This window comes from Hypomesus transpacificus, unplaced genomic scaffold (genome assembly GCF_021917145.1).
Source record: "Hypomesus transpacificus isolate Combined female unplaced genomic scaffold, fHypTra1 scaffold_27, whole genome shotgun sequence".
Lineage (NCBI taxonomy): Eukaryota > Metazoa > Chordata > Actinopteri > Osmeriformes > Osmeridae > Hypomesus > Hypomesus transpacificus.
The window spans coordinates 1183669-1199357 of NW_025813796.1; the positions used below are offsets into that span (position 1 = coordinate 1183669).

Below are 15689 nucleotides of genomic sequence, written 5' to 3' on the forward strand. Positions count from 1 at the left end.
GCCCCCCATTGGCCCCAATAAGAACTCTGAGATTTGAAAATCTCGCGATCAACCTTTGCCGTAGTTGCTAGGGCAACATCAGATGCAGCTAAGCTAGCTAGCTAGCCACCAACGGTTCCGTGATTTGTCAGATGATTCCTCGTCTTATGTCATAAAAGGTACATTTACTGGTTACAGGGCTCCGCTAGTAGACTAAAGACACACTCTGAGTCTGGTTGGAGTTTAGCTAGGAGGCTATCTAACGTTAACAGTACGTCTAGCTACACATTTTTGGGGAAGCTAGCAACTGTACTGTAGTGGCACTCTTGCAAACTTTAGCTAGTCCTAGATAACGTGGTCAGTCTACGCGTAATCATTAACTGTAACGTCAAGATTAGAAACAGGTTTGCAGTCAGCATTGTTTTTGTTTTTGGTCTTTCCTACAGTATACACAGACAGTTAGCTAGACTCAATAACGTAAATTAATAAAGAATGGCTAGCCATCGACCACCGTCTGGCAGACCGATGAGTCGTGGTTCTCTGATGCCTGGGACTGGAAGACCTCCGACAGCCGTCAGACCTCCACAGACAGCCATCAGAGTCGGAACCGGGGTATGACATATCTTGGATGAATACTATCCATCTAGCTACTAGACTTGTAGATATTGTGCGATGATGAAATAAATCATTTGTGTCACCGAGTAAGAGTACTAGTACCTGATACCTGGATCCAAAATGTTTAGCCAAATTGATCATTTTTGACCAGTTGTAGCCTACTGTGTGAACAGTTCATTACTGTTCTGTAGATGGTACCAGGGACTGGAGTCCGTCCTGGTACACGAGGAGGAGCCATTGCCACCCCAGGTGTCCTCCAATCTGCCCAGATCAAAGTGACAGACCGGCCAGTCACTCAACAGGGTCTGAGTGGGATGAAGACTGGGATGAAGGGTGAATATCATTCAGTATTTGTATATAGATTAACATTCAACATTTGTGTAAATGTTTGATTTGAGCTCCTGTAATTGAATTGACAGAGTTTTTTATTTTTATTATTATTATGTTTTCACAAGGTCCTCAGAGGCAGATTCTGGATAAATCCTATTACCTTGGACTGCTCAGGTACAGCCTCTGGAATTCAACCGTATACTAACTGTTGTGGATCTGCCATCTACTGAAATTGTTTTTTGTAGTAGAGTCTGATGTCTACTTTTGGATTATGTTCCAAACAGGAGCAAGATCAATGAACTCACAAGTGAGACCAGCAAATTGAAAAAGGATATAGACACCTACGGTCAAGAGAACTCTGTTTACCTTTCATATGAGAAAAGGTAATTTGTATGGAGGAGTGCTGTGGGATTCAGAAGCAGGGTTGGCCATGTGGATACCAATCTGTCCAGGGATGTCATGAATGGTTGCTAATCGTCATTTTGTTTTATCTCCTTCAGAGCAGAGGGACTTGCTGGGGAAATAAAAGATTTTCAGGGACAATTGGCCGATTACAACATGGTAAACCCACCTTTTTTCATAAACAATAATTGCATATCATCCATATTAACAAAGCATACCATATCATATCATAAAAAATAAAATAAAATGCTATTATAATGTAGACTTTCCAGGTCCACTAAGAATCGTATTTGCTGAATTGTGGAATAAGTTTGGATTAGTTTGACACAGCCCTGAACCAGAACACATTAAACAGTCATCCTATTTATTTTTCCAAATCAGCTTGTCGACAAACTCAACACAAACACGGAGATGGAGGAAGTGATGAATGACTTCAACATGGTATGGAATTGATTGTGCTCTTTAACACTGATTATGCTATCCCATGCTACAAAAATTACATTCATTCATTTCGACTTGGCCCCAAGCACTGTGCTCTTCTTTTCATACAGCTGAAAGCCCAGAATGACAGAGAAGCCCAAAGTATAGATGTCATATTTACAGAGAGGAGAGAGTAAGTATACCATTGTTTGTTGTGGTGAATTCCATTCACTAGGCGCATAATAAGCAAGTGGATTGCACAACAAGTGTATGCTTATGGCTAGAGAATCATAGAGCCAAGTAAAACAAAAAAATAGGTGCACAGTACCATTCATCATTTCATTTCAGGATCACTTACTGTAAGTGCAGCACAAACACAGGCATTTGCATCTTTCCTCATTTTCACATTAAAATTACATTTGCATATGTAAAATAATAGACATGCTTTAAATATGAAGGATTATATTGAGGTACAAATAGTTCCTGGCACATCCAAGTGCTAAGCTTTCATCAAAACTTTTCAGACGATTCAATACTAAAACGGGCTTGTTATCAAAGGACTACGCTTCCTCAAATCTTTGTTGTGCAGGCCACACGGTATCCTGTCATTGGTTGGGTTCACTGGTCCACCATCACATTGTGATTTAGATGTAGCTCCTATGAGGCCAGAGAAAAACCGCACACAGAAACGCCTCCAACACACAGCCTTGTCAGTGTGACGGTCCCCATCACGGTACCTCAGCAACGTGGTCTTTGTAGTCCCCAGTGTCGATGTAGCGATCTTCTATATATCCGTCCTCCTCCTCTTCCACCTCGTCCAGGATGTCGTCCAGCCCGGCGTCCAGCTCGTGGGCGCTCATCTCCGTCTGCTCTGTGTCCAGGCTGAAATTGGAATAGCGCCCCCCGGTGGGGAAACCGTTGGGCTCCTCTTCCTCGTGCAGCCGCTGGTGTCTGTAGTTAAACAGCAGCTTGTACCAGGAAGGGGACTTGACGGCACACACGATAAGCGTGGAGGTGCTGAGGACGATGGCTAACACCCCGACCAGGAACTTCCAGGTGTTCCCCACCACAGGGTGGCTGTGCTCTGGGTCTGGGTCTTGGTCTGAAGCGAGAACGAGAAATAGCAGCACATTAATGGTACAGTTGGAAAGGGAAATCATTGGTTACTGAGTAACGGTTTTGTAGGCCATTGCACTCATGGCAATGACAACTGTATTCGGTTCTGTTTCTATGTATAGAACAGTAGTTCAACCAATGAACGGATGGACTGGGTTTTTGACCACAAAGGCATATACAGTGCACAGTGATCATCCATTTACCACAAGGAGAAAGCTGTCATTCACTTTTACCTTTGCTGGAGATTTGGGGATTTTTAGTCTGTGCTGGTGAGCCTAGGGATGTTGTTGGCTGGGATGGTACCGGTGTAGTAAATGGCAAGGGTGCTGTGGACGACTCTGACCAGCATGTGGCATTACTTTCCAGAATGTTCTTAACAGCCTGTTCCTTAGGACTTGCACACATGGCCCGTGTGCCTGCTGTAGAAATACACATCAAACATTGCGTTAGCTAAACGGACACAGGTCAGGACACTTTTAGGCTAACACAGGAATGTTCATTCACAGGCACAGGCTCTTCAGTCGATAGTTGTCGCTGTTCTGTCTGTAAGGATGCCAGGGATAATCAGAAAGCATCAATTCACATGTCTTACTTATTTGGACCTCCGAAACCGTCGCCCTTTTCAACACGTCGACAAGTTCACAGGAGCAGTTCCAAGGGTTTCCCTCCAGGTCTATACTCTTGAGCCTTTTCATATCGACTAAGGGGCCCAGAGTCCGCAGGCGGTTCCCGTTCAGACGGAGGCTAGTGAGGTTCTGCAGGCCACTGAACACATCCAGAGGTAAGCACTGGAGGAGATTATGGGATAGGTCCAGCTCCTGCAGACTGGACAGACCGGAGAAGGCCCCGGGATCCATGTCGACGATCTTGTTGCCGGACACGTTGAGAGCCCTCAGCTCTGACAGTCCGACAAAGATTTTCCCTGTCAGATGAGTGAGATTGTTGTTGTCGAGATGGAGCTCCTTCAGCTTGGGGTAGTTCGATAGAGCCTTCCGATCAGTTTTGGACAATGCTATGAAGTTTTCGCTCAGGATCAGTTTGGTGACGTTGCTGTTGAGGTCGGGAGGAACGTTTTGCAATGTCCCGTTGCTCATGTCCACAACCTGTTGATTCGACGAGCAAAGCATTTTGAAGGTCACATGAGATGAAACTCTAATCAAAGGATCTGTCCACGACAGACAGGATCTGTTCGCATACTTACCCTCGGATCTTCCAGCACGGCGTCTCCAGAAGGAAGGACAGTTGCTGCCAGCCACAGTAGAAGTAACGTATGACCAGCCATGTTCTTTCCTTCGACAAAAGACAACGTGAATGTCTCGTCTAAAAATAAATAACAATAATGGAAAAAAAACCTGCCGCTAATGAAATGGTGTACAGAGGACAGATCTTGGTGACGGTACAAACTGCAGGAAGCTTTTTTGAATGAGTCACGCACTCTGCGTCTGCGCTATCCGATGCAAATGCCCCAAGAGTTTACCCGTAAGCTTTGGAGGCATCACCGTTCAAAAAAAAAAAAAAATGAAAATTGCACACAAAGCATACTTTGTTCCCTGGGAGCTTTCCTGTGGCTTGCTATCTTCCAGCAGACTTCTGCTTGTGTTCCCCTTGCTGTGGTTTGTTATCTGCTATCACACACAAAGACGCTCATGGTGTCCACAAGCTTGGCAGCAATCACAAAGGACTGTGCTGTCCTCAAGGTTGGAGTTAATTTCTTTTTTTTTCTTTTTTGGGCCCAAGCAGCACATGTCATCATGGCCGACGAAATGACATCAAGCATCAAACACTGGACTATTTGCTGTTCCTTCATAACATCTTTCCTGGCTTAAGAAATCAACATCACATGCTCAAGGAAATGATTCTTCTTCTTGTGTTTAGTGTCTGTCATAGCTGCTTGGAATAACGTAGGTGTTTCCCGCATGGGCTGTTGGATGTTTGTATAAAGTGCTAAGAACAAACATTGTCATCTCCAAGGTATTCCAAAGAAATTGATTCAGGAACCAGTCTGGTTATAGTATGTTCTGCGTTTGTAATATCCTCACAGACTAAATAGGCCTACTCTTAGGACAGAGCATGGTTGAATCCTTTTCTAACCTAGTTGAACACTTTGTCACACAATGTTTGGTTTAGAATCTTTCAACCTTAGAAACTTTAGATATTGTACGGCCGCATATTTCGACCAGAACACAGGCATTCAGTCTTTTGCAGCTAAAGTAAGATGTTTATAATGTTCTTACCTGCGTGGCTTGTGAGGGGACCGTGAATTTGAAGAAGCGTCTCCTTAGACGGAATGTGTGTGAAGGACCTTGATCCATTGCAATAAAATCCAGCCGGCACATTCTAGCTAAAGATTGACAGCGTGGCATCTTTATAGACCCCTAAAACATTTATTACACCGTGGCTCCATACTTTTGACATGATCTACTTTATCTGATGTGTACATCGTACATTATGTCAAACATTTGATGTGGATGCTGTACGTGTGGCTGTGTAGGTATTTGTGTCTCTTTTCATACCCAGTGTTTTTTTAGTTTTTTTCTTTTACCAAGCTCTGATAGCTGCAGTAGGCCTGCAGGTCCTACGTAGCAGAGTACCAGAGAATGAACGGGTCCCTCTTCTGGTTGATCCAGGAAGGAGGAGATGATCAGAGCTGTGGAGGAGGAGATCGATCGAGAGAAGCTGGCCGCCGAAGACATCGTGAAGAAAATGGCCCCCGAGAAGCAAGCCAAGTATGCCGAGATGAAGACCAACAACGAAGAGCTTCTGCAGGTGAGAAGCGAGAGACTCGCGTTTGCCGGAAACGCGGTAAGTTCTCCGTGGACGAGCCAACACTTGGCGTATACTTGCTTGTATACTCGTACACTAACATCTCATGACTTCTATACGGATGATATTCTAGCTTCCCATAAGGTAGATGTGGCCTAGACCCTCAGATTTCCTTTTTGAACGTTGCAAAAGCTGCTGAACATGTCCGTCTAAAGACAAATTGTGCATTAACAAAGGGGTCTATGTCCCAGCCCAGTGACAAAAACCTAATCTTCTTGTCTAGATGTTGAGCAGAAGGTAGGTTAATGTTTAACCCTTGTGTTATTATCGGGTCATTCTGACCCATCAGTCATTGTGACCCACCGTTGTATTGCGACAACTTCACCGCATACAAAAACAGTGAAGCATTTTTCTTTTAACTGTTGGGCTGTCTCAGACCCCCCACATTGCGAAGGTTAAAATAAAATTATTTGTATTTGTTTTTGTATTGGGTAAACACATTGATGGTTTGTTATGAACCTTTGGGTCAGGTGACCCGAAGGCAGCACAAGGGGTAACATGGGGTTTCTTGTTCTGTTTACCTTACTTTTTCTTCAAACAGGGACTAGTCGCCCATCAGGCGGAGCAGGATGCTTTGATGCTGCGGAAGGAGACGTTCGAGGCTGTGAGTGGACTCTGGCCAAAACCACAAGATGCCTCTCCGTCCACACGTATCACAATGCACCCATGACCTTCATTTCTAGGCATACAGAATCACACAAATTAGGTTCGGGGCCCACGCCAAGCCAACGGCTGAAATGGGGGGGGGGGAAACGTCACAGTGTCAAGGACCAAATGCAGTAGGATTCATTTTCTGGCGACCCGCGACAAGCCGTTTACTTGTCCTGCCTATGTTCAGCTCATTTAACACTCTTACCACAGTACACGTCATGCCTCAACGGTTAAATACTGACATGAGGAATGGAAACGGATCATTGCATACATTTGGGGGAGTGTGTTTTCGTGGGCTCGGTGAACCAGAGCGGGTGGTGACCCCCCTGTGTTGTCTCTGGGTGGCCCCGTTCAGGAGCTGGCTCACTCCCAGGTGAAGCAGGAGGCGGTGCTGCTGCACGAGAAGCTGCAGGAGCTGGAGCTGCGGCGCGACGCCATGGTGGCCGAGGACAAGCACGTGGGCTCCCCTCAGGAGGAGAGGGACCGGCTGCTCCGACAGGTCCGGGGACCCCTCCGCCTCGAGCTCCGTCCGTCTCCCTCTCACTCGCCCTCTCTCTCACCCTCTCTCCCACCCTCTCTCTTCTCTCTCACTATCTCTCCCACTCTTTCTCACGCTCTCTCGCTCTCTCTCTTTCTCTCTCTCTTTCTCTCTCACCCTCTCTCCCGCTCTCTCTCTCCCTTTCTCTCTCACTCTCTCTCCCACTCTCTTTTTCTCTCTCATTCTCTCTCCCACTCTTTCTCACTCTGTATCTTCCTCTCTCTTTCCCTCTGTCTCCCTCTCTCGCACTCTCTCTCCCACTCTTTCTCACTCTCTATCTCCCTCTCACTGTGTCCTTCTCCCTCTCAATGGGACTAGACAGCAGTAATCACTTTTAAACATTCGAAATATCTGCAATGCCTGCAGTAATCATGGAAAGACAGTTGTCTTGGCCGTTGTTATTGTAAAGTAACACCCTTCTTTTCTTTCTCAAGGTCAAGGACGACAATCAAGAAATAGCGAGCATGGAAAGGCAGTATGTATTTCATCCCAGACTGCTCGAGCCAGTGGGTGCTCTGGAGTAGTCACAGTAACGCACGGACTCTCTCTCTCTCTCTCTCCCCCCCCCCCGTTTCCTGTCAGGCTGACAGAAATCAGAGAAAAGGTCGGCCAGATTAACGAGGAGATGAGGCAGCTTGATAACGACATGGAGGAGAGCCACGGTAGGGACCCGAGCCCTCGGGCTAGGAGGGTGGGGGAGGGGTGGGAGGGTGAAGTGAGGGTGGAGGAGGGGTGAAGTGTGGGTGGAGGAGGGGTGGGAGGGTGGAGGAGGGGTGGGGGGCCGGAGTAGGGTTGGTGAAGGAGAGGTGAGAGGCTGAAGGAGGCTCGGGATGGTGGAGGGAGGGGTGACAGAGGGATTGGGAGGGTTGAACAGGGTGGAGGAGGGTGAAAGGTGGGCTAAGAGGCTGGAAGAAGGATGGGAGGGGGGGGGGGGGAGTCCTGGCAGCGGCTATGAAAGAAGGGGGATGTGGCGGGGTTTCAGAGCATTGTCCTGTGGATGGGCTCGGTCAGTCCATGGGCCATAAATCCATAGACTCGGTTGGACGTCGTCCAGAGTCCTCAGCCTATGTGCTCACACAGTGGACGGCCTTGAACACAGGCGCCCTCAGTAGCCCTGTTCTAGTTTGACTGGGAATGAACTACAACATGGCCTGTTTTGGCTCGGGGGGGGTGGGGGGGGGGGGGGGGGGGGGGGGGGGGTGGGGGGGGGGGGGGGGGGGGGGGGAGTCAACATGTCAACATGCCCAGCCTCTGTGTGTGAAATCCTCCTCCACTTAGCGCTTGCTCAATGATAGCATTAACGAGGGCTCGTCGTCCTCCATCCACGCCGAGGGGGAAGGGAGCACTTGGGCTCTTTGGTTCCGTCTGTGTCGACACTTGCCCGCTACGTGTTGTTGTGGATCCCGGCAGGCGTCTCTACTCACTCTTACTGTTTCTCCTCTCCTTTCCCCCCATGTCCGCGCACCTCTCGTGCTCTCTCTGTCCCGACCAGACGGTAAGGCAGCCCAGTTCGCTGGCCCCCCCCCCCCCCCTGCTCAGTACTGTCCCGTTGCGCCGCGTAGCGTTGCGGTCTTCGACCCTGGTCCTCGCCGCCCGCCGTCCAGTATGTTTTCAGTGTTTCCCTGCTCCGACGCCACACCGGAGTCAAATGAATGGGTCGTCATCAGGCTTCGGTTCGACGACGGCCCCCGTTTCGTTTGAATCGGCGGTGTTAAAGCAGGGCAACGTCGAAAAACATACAGGGCAGTGGACCCTGAAGACGAGGGTTGAAGACCACTGCTGTAGAGACTGTCCTTTTGAACTCGTCTTTAATCTTTAATCAGTGTCCCACCCATTAGCATCAATGCCTCATCAATTTAGTCTGGATGACAGACATAGACATCTATATCTAACTCCTCTTATCTTATATACTTTTGCGTCTGTCTTTTTCCACTGCAGGGGAACGCAGCCAGAAGTACAAGGAATTGAAGAAAAAAGATGATCTCATGGACGGTGAGTTTGTTTCCTCTGACCGGGGTGTGAGTGGACGTCCCCCCGTCCCCGTCCCCCCTGTTGGACTGCTGTTGACAGTGTGGCTGTTCGGTTCCTCCAGGCTTCCTGGACACATTTGAGGAGACCAAAGCCCAGGAGGTGGAACGCAACCGGGAGACCCAGGCCAACATCGTGGCCCTGCTGGAGCACTCCAGCAGGGTGAGCCAGGGCTGGGTGGGGAGGGGGGTGGAGGGGGGTGGGGTGAGAGGAAGGGAAGGAGGGTTGAGGGAATGGAATGGTGTTGAGAGCAGTGTTCAAGCTGGGAGAAAAGTTCGAGACCTTCCATAAGTCTATAGGGACCCTCTCATAATATATATATTTTTTGTAGTTTAGGGGTGGGACCCACAGATTTGGCATTATTCACAATCTAACACGTCAGCAGGGCTTGAGAGAATTTTCAGATTCCTAACATGCAATTTCACAACGTGGAAAAAGTCGCAAAGATACAGATAAGATGAAATAGTATTCAGTATTTGTATTGACATTTTGGGGGGACCCACCCATTGGTCATTTTGAACCCCGGTTGAGAGTTAGCAACCTCGGGGTTAGCAAAGTAAAGAAAGATGGGTGGATGAGAGATGAGAGAGGGGTTCAAACACATGTTCTCTTCAGACATGTGCCTGCCGTACGCAACCACCCAGCTGCCCTGCCTAGGACTAAGACAAAGGACGCCATTGTTCTGGAAGTCTTGACTTGATAGTGATTTAGCCAGGGCCGCTTCTTCAGCATTGTTATTTACATAACACGCTGGGGGTTTGTTTACGAGCACTGACAACATGGATCAGACCCAATAAACCAAACCACCTGACTGGCCCTGTGATTTCCCGACTCAAAGCTAAATGTAACCTCTCATCAAAGGCCTGAATTTGTACAGCATAGTAACACAGGGGGAATAAGCATCAAAGGGTTGACTTCAAACACGTGGGGGGGGTTGGAGGGGGGGGGGGGGAAAGCGTAGAACAGGGACGTGTGTTGTGCGTGTCCTGGCGTGGTGCTAACAGTGACTCCGCCGCCCGTGTGTTCAGAACATGAACCGTCTGAGGCAGATCTCCTCGGTCACGGCCAGAGAGCTCCGGTCCATCCAGGAGGACCTGACCCTGAAGGAGACGGAGATGCACAGGTCGGAGAGCACGGCCAAAGGCCTCACCTCAGGTGGGTGTCCCCGCCCCCTCACGACACAGCACAGCCCAGCCTGCCCCCGAACCCATACACGTACAACTGAAGTGTGTGTGTGTGTCCCCCCCCCCCCCCCCCCCCCGACTAAGATTTAGTTAAGCGCTCCGTTTTTTTGGGGGGGGAAATGTCACAACTGTCTTGTCGGCTCGTGAAGTGCAGCCACGTCGAGCCCGTCGTGAATTGTCGACGCCGATTCACCTCGAGAACCCGGAGACGAGACGGTGAACATGGTCTGTGGACGGGCATAACACTGTTTCATCTTTACTGTGTACGTGGTTGTGGTTGCTCGACGTTTCCCCGCATTCCTGCCGTGATAGCTGCACACGCAGCACGGTAGCCGAGGCGCTCCAAGCTATCCTTACTTCACCCTCGGCCAGTGAGCGCGTGACTGTTTACGGCGGAGCCTGCCTGGACCCCTCTGACCTTCTACCTTTACCACTCCATTTCTAAAACAGTCGAACGAGGACAGATTTATGGGTCCCATAAAAAGAAACCTGTCTTTTTGCCCGAAGCACTGTGTGACAAGATATGCTTCTTGGGCAGAGTTTTTCCAGCTGACCCCTCGAACAGGAGCTTACTCATAGAATCGGTGGGAAATGTTAGGACGAGTTAGTCCATCGAAACACGAAACAGGGCTGTTTGTTTCAAATGGAAGAAAACCCCTTCTGCTCTTTCGTAGCCTGTCTCATGTTATGTTCCACTACTCCAACACCCACACAGAATGCTTCTCATTAGTCTTGAGTCCCCCCCCCCCCCCCCTCCATTTCTTATTTCCATTTCAGGAAGTTGGCAACCCTACCCCCAAGTCACGTCACATGATAGCACAATGGTAGCGCAAAGATCAATTTGTCATCATTTCCCAAGCATGTAAAGAGTTTCTGCACGTCTTTTGAAATCAGACGTCTACAAAGGGGAACATATTAGCGTACAGTGTGATCTCTGTCTGTCATACCAGCTAGATAATCACTGAAAACCTTCCTGGAAAATGTCCTCCTGAACAGAACAGGAACCCTGATATGCATGGGACTATGATTTGACCTAACAGGAGGAGGGTGGGACACCTCCACGTTATTGATGTCCAGACAAAGGGCCCCTCTGCATCCAGGCTCTGTAAATATTGTTGCTAATGGATGCCAAGAGATTCGTCCTGCCGGATTGTGAGTGGCCACAGGAATCCTGGGGGATGAGGGGGGGGGGGGGGGTTGGGAGGGAGAGAGAGTGTGTGTGTGGGGGGGGGGGGCCGGGGGGGGGCAGGCGAAAGGCAAAGCCCCAGGAGGAAGCTGCAGAGAATGCACAGAAGTGCTGACGGGGCACTCTGCTGCTCTGTACACATCGGCTCCTCCAAACACGGTCTGGGGGCCCTGGTGTTCCTATCAGGAGGAACCGGCCCTCTTCCTCTTCCTGCCCCCCACTCCTCCCCCACCCCCACCCCCCCCCTAGCTTGCCGCCGGTCGGGCCCCTAGCCCCTAGACACCAACCGGCGGCACCTCAACCTGGTGTCCTGCAGAGACCTTACAGGAGAGTAGACCCCAGGGACAGGGTGTGGGGATAGAGAGGGAGAGGGGGATTGCCCCCTCCCCTCAGTATGGGCCTAGCGGGCGTGCTCAGGACCTGGCCCTCACGGTCGTCAGAAAAAAACCCCACATACTTTCCTCCTATGTCTCCGCTCGCTCGACTGCGTGTTTATGACCTGCCGAATGGCCCGATTCAAGTAAGTCGTGAGATCAGCGTTACCTAGGGCACAGGAATCCTCTGGGTGTGTGCACCAGTCATTGGTTCAGAGATAAATCTTTCAGTGTAACACCGACGCCTCGGTGACTCTTGGCCGGCGCTTGTGCTCTGGGCAGACATCCTGCAACGCCTGTTCTTGAGCACAGGAAACGGATGAAAGATGATTCGAGAGACGAACAGTAGGTGCGACTGTCAGGGCCGGCTCCTTTTCTGACACGCAGTCAGCAGAACCGCGCTATTACATGCATCCGTATCTATTTTCCGATTGAGTTACGACATTGTGACCATTTTTTTTTTCTGTTCAGATAACATAGATGGTCATACATAGAGGAGTTCTAGTTCACTTTCCGAGTGAACATCCCCCTGTCGTTGTCGTTGATGTCATATACACGCTTCCGACTGGAACGGAGATGCCCTGGGCCGTGCGGGGAAGACGTTCCAAGGCTGACGTCCGCAGGACAGCCGACTCACTCTGTCACGCCTGACAAAATGGCGACCGAGCACGCCGCGTCCGTGGCGCGCGGGCTAGCCGTCGCGGCGTGCTCGCTCTTCATTTTGTCAGGGATGCGCCGCGGTGCCTTTTCCAAATAAAGAGATGTGGTTGCCGTGTGCGCGTGTGTGTGTGTTCAGAGAGCGATCGGCTGCAGCAGGACCTCCAGAAGGTGGAGCAGCTGGAGACCAAGATCACGGGGGAGCTGAACACCCTGAAGGAGAAGATCCTGCAGATGAGGGAGGGCTTGGAGACCTACAGCAACCTGGACGCCCTGAAGAAGTCCGGGGAGGACAAAAAGAAGGTTAGCGAGCCCACGGCCCGGGGCCTCGCTCTGGGCCGCAGGGATTCACTTACCCACCCCCCCACCCCCCTCTCTCTTAGTGTAAGGTGGAAAGGCCTGCCCTTTTTGGTGGTTTTAGAAGAGTTTCGTCTGTAGAGAAAGAGTCAGTCACTCCATAGTCCACAAGCCAGTCATGGATAGTCAGCAGCGTAAGATGAAGCACACTCAAGTGTGTGTAAAGTTCACGTCAAAGGAATTTCGCTTTCCTCAGCTCCATACTACAGGAAGAGTGTCTCTCTGGCTGAGGGGGGGAAAGCCGTTACCCCGTCTGCGATAGATGTGTGCGTCCGGGTCTGTGGAAGAGCACGTCGTTAATGTAAACACAGCCAGTTCTATCGGTGAGCGAGTAGACCCCACGGGGGATCAGTTCCATGCAACAAAGGAAACTTAAAAGCATCCTTAAACATTACAGAATGTCGTGTCCCCCCCCCCTCCCTCCCTCCCCCTTAGAACAGGATACAGGTTCTCTGACAGGTTTGACCTTGGGAAGTCATGTTACTTTCTCAGAGAAATGATCCCATTTCAGCCTAACCCTCGGCCCAGATGTACAGTTCCGAACAGCATATGGTACGCTTTAGAATCAGCCCTACTTCCTATGCTGGCTGCAGCCTCTAAACATAATGACTCTTTTTGTAGTTTCCACCAACGTCTTGGCAGGAACCGCATTGATAAATGAATTCATGACCTCGGAATGAACCGCAGCTGGGGGGTGTGTGGGGGTTTCCATATGGGTAGAGGCTGCAGGAGGACCAGGTGTCCCTGACGCAGAGGAAAGACACCTTCCGGAAGGTGATGCAGAAGATGAACGAGGAGTACGAGGCCATGAAAACCCAGCTCCAGGAGAACGAAACCCACGCCCAGGTGAGTTAGCGCCGTGTCGTCTTGGCTTGTCTCGCCTCGCTGAGGTGGCCTGTCTATTGTCCAGGAATGTTCCAGAATGTACCAGTCATGGTTTAGTGAACGACATTCGAGTGCACGAAGCAAGAGGAATTCTGTGTAAAAAAAAAAAAATCTGTTTCCGGGTCAAATGTTTTCTCTTTCTCGCCAGCTCACCAACCTGGAGAGGAAGTGGCAACATCTTGAACAGAACAACTTTGTCATGAAAGAATGTATCCTTTTGTATTATTGCTATGTCAAAAGTGGTGTGTAGGTTAGATCAGTCTTTTTGGGGCCATTTTGTTCATCATTGAGCAAGGCGCTTGGTCCTCGAGTCAGGAGTTACATTAGGCCACGTCTCCAAGGTCACGAGTTTGACCTGTATTCCGGAGACTTTCCCCTCCTCTTGAGGGAGCATCTCTCCTTGACTCCTGCCTGCAGTCATCGCCTCCAAGGGGATGGAAAGTGACTATCGTCCGGTGGTGAAGAACGTGTCCAGGCAACTGGCCGAGTACAATAAGATCCTCATCGATGCCCTCCAGGGCACCAGGAACTGAGCCCCGCGGCTTCCTGCTTCTGGGGAAGGCCACTGTGGAGAGACTTCCCCCTGTCTCCGCTGTCGTTTCCTGCATTCTCCAGCCCCCCCCCCCCCCCCCTCTCTCTGCTGCGCTCCCCTGCTCCAGTACCACAGAAGCTGTCGGCTAAGCGGGATCGCCGTCGTGTTCTATGGCGATTCATACGTTTATCCCCCGCGTTAAATCGTGCTGCATTTAGCTACCGCGATGATATCTGTATTTGTAAGAATGTGTTCCGTAGTTTTGTATACTGCTGTTGTTGTACTGGAAAGGGTTCTAATAAACGATCTATTTATGAAGCGATTGCCTTCTTGTTTCAATCGGATTTATGTATCAACTCCTGGGCTCCAACTGGACTTTGGAAGTGGGGGTCTGAAACCGAACCATCGTTAATCACGCTGCGTGCATGCGCTGTGACGCCCCCCTGCTATAGGAGCAGAAGGCTGGAGGGCCAGCAGGGGTTAATGTCAGGCAGGAAGTCCACAGTCTGATAACACTATTGTTTTAATGCTATTGGTTTCCTCCCAGCGCTATCAGACAGCGGTGCTGCCCAGCGGTCCTCGGGCCCTCCACCCTGCTGAGAGAAGGGGGGGGGGGGGGGGGGGGGGGGTGGAGGGAAAGAGTGCCTCCCTAGATCAGGACAAGAGCCAGCACACACACACAGAGAGAATCACATGCTTACACACAAACACTCGTGTAGCATACGCACACGATTCCACCCTTTTGGTTGGAGTTCAAGACTGGCCAGGGGGGTTTTCCACTGCAAGGGAGCTGAAATGTATTACTCAATGATAATGGATTGGAGGGTGTGGGGGGGGGGGGGTACTAAATTGGTCATGTTGCTCAACCTCAAGACATGCTCCACGGACATCTCGGTTCCTCCCAGAGTTTGGAATAATCGAGAGCGATTCAATTTGCGTCATTGCGTGGTATAACCAGGCACAAACTCGCCGGAAAATCTCATCATAGATGCGACGGCCGGGTTGTCCCTGAACACAAGTCCGCCATGGGACCTTAATGTTATATACGTTTATGAGATCAGCATGGCACAGTGCTGTGTTGAAGGCCTGCAATATAACCTGAAAAGCTCAACTACTCTTTCCCCCCAGACACATGGCCAAACACTTCCAGGCCAGTGATGTTTAGGGACTGGGTTAATTGGCCCTTGTGTCTTGGTTTGGGAGCCAGCTGCTCACAAACGGCTTGCAGACACGAACCCAGCTCAAAGCCCTCAAGAGTCAAACCCAAGTCACCTTTGGGGGGGACTACAGCTTGACCAGTCATGTCTCTTAGGGTTGAGCTACTAAGTGCTCTGGTTTGGAGGCTGGCCCGATTTACTGTTTGGCACTCGACACGTGTTCCTGCCGCAAGGGGTTCAAATGAGGTGTGGAGAGGTCTGTGTGTGCCTTTTCAACTCTCCAGACGTCCACACTCCTATTGCACACTCCCCCTTGCCCCATTCCCAACAGCTCGCCCCTGGTTAAGCAACAGGCCTGGAACTCAATCTCCCAGCCCTCCGTGAGGTAACAACTGGGCCAGGACTCTCGTATTAAAAACGAGACGCACTCCTGACGCTGTGATGAGGGAAATCTC

At 50.2% G+C, this 15689-nt stretch overlaps 2 protein-coding genes across 4 annotated transcripts; one reads left to right on the forward strand and one right to left on the reverse strand.

Annotated features, from left to right (window-relative positions):
• The first annotated feature begins 66 nt into the window (after window positions 1-66).
• Window positions 67-14395, forward strand: ift74 (intraflagellar transport 74). 3 transcript variants are annotated; one of them, XM_047014990.1, is made up of 21 exons: window positions 67-158; window positions 426-591; window positions 786-927; window positions 1050-1098; window positions 1209-1307; window positions 1425-1485; window positions 1708-1767; window positions 1878-1939; window positions 5490-5628; window positions 6227-6289; window positions 6692-6835; window positions 7309-7349; window positions 7457-7536; window positions 8367-8369; window positions 8813-8866; window positions 8967-9064; window positions 9931-10057; window positions 12443-12606; window positions 13381-13506; window positions 13694-13754; window positions 13963-14395. In XM_047014990.1, the coding sequence occupies exons 2-21, from the start codon at window positions 472-474 to the stop codon at window positions 14076-14078; spliced, it is 1809 nt and encodes a 602-aa protein (XP_046870946.1). In that variant the 5' UTR covers window positions 67-158; window positions 426-471; the 3' UTR covers window positions 14079-14395. The 3 variants fall into 3 exon arrangements, with proteins under 3 accessions (XP_046870946.1, XP_046870945.1, XP_046870948.1); XM_047014989.1 differs by having other exon boundaries at window positions 67-591; XM_047014992.1 differs by lacking the exon at window positions 8367-8369 and having other exon boundaries at window positions 67-591.
• On the reverse strand, window positions 1862-5405 carry LOC124463209 (leucine-rich repeat-containing protein 19-like). The gene is made up of 6 exons (XM_047015007.1): window positions 5097-5405; window positions 4064-4152; window positions 3455-3965; window positions 3096-3281; window positions 2730-2848; window positions 1862-1878 (listed from the first exon to the last, which is right to left on the reverse strand). The coding sequence occupies exons 2-6, from the start codon at window positions 4142-4144 to the stop codon at window positions 1870-1872; spliced, it is 906 nt and encodes a 301-aa protein (XP_046870963.1). The 5' UTR covers window positions 4145-4152; window positions 5097-5405; the 3' UTR covers window positions 1862-1869.
• Window positions 14396-15689: the final 1294 nt, after the last annotated feature.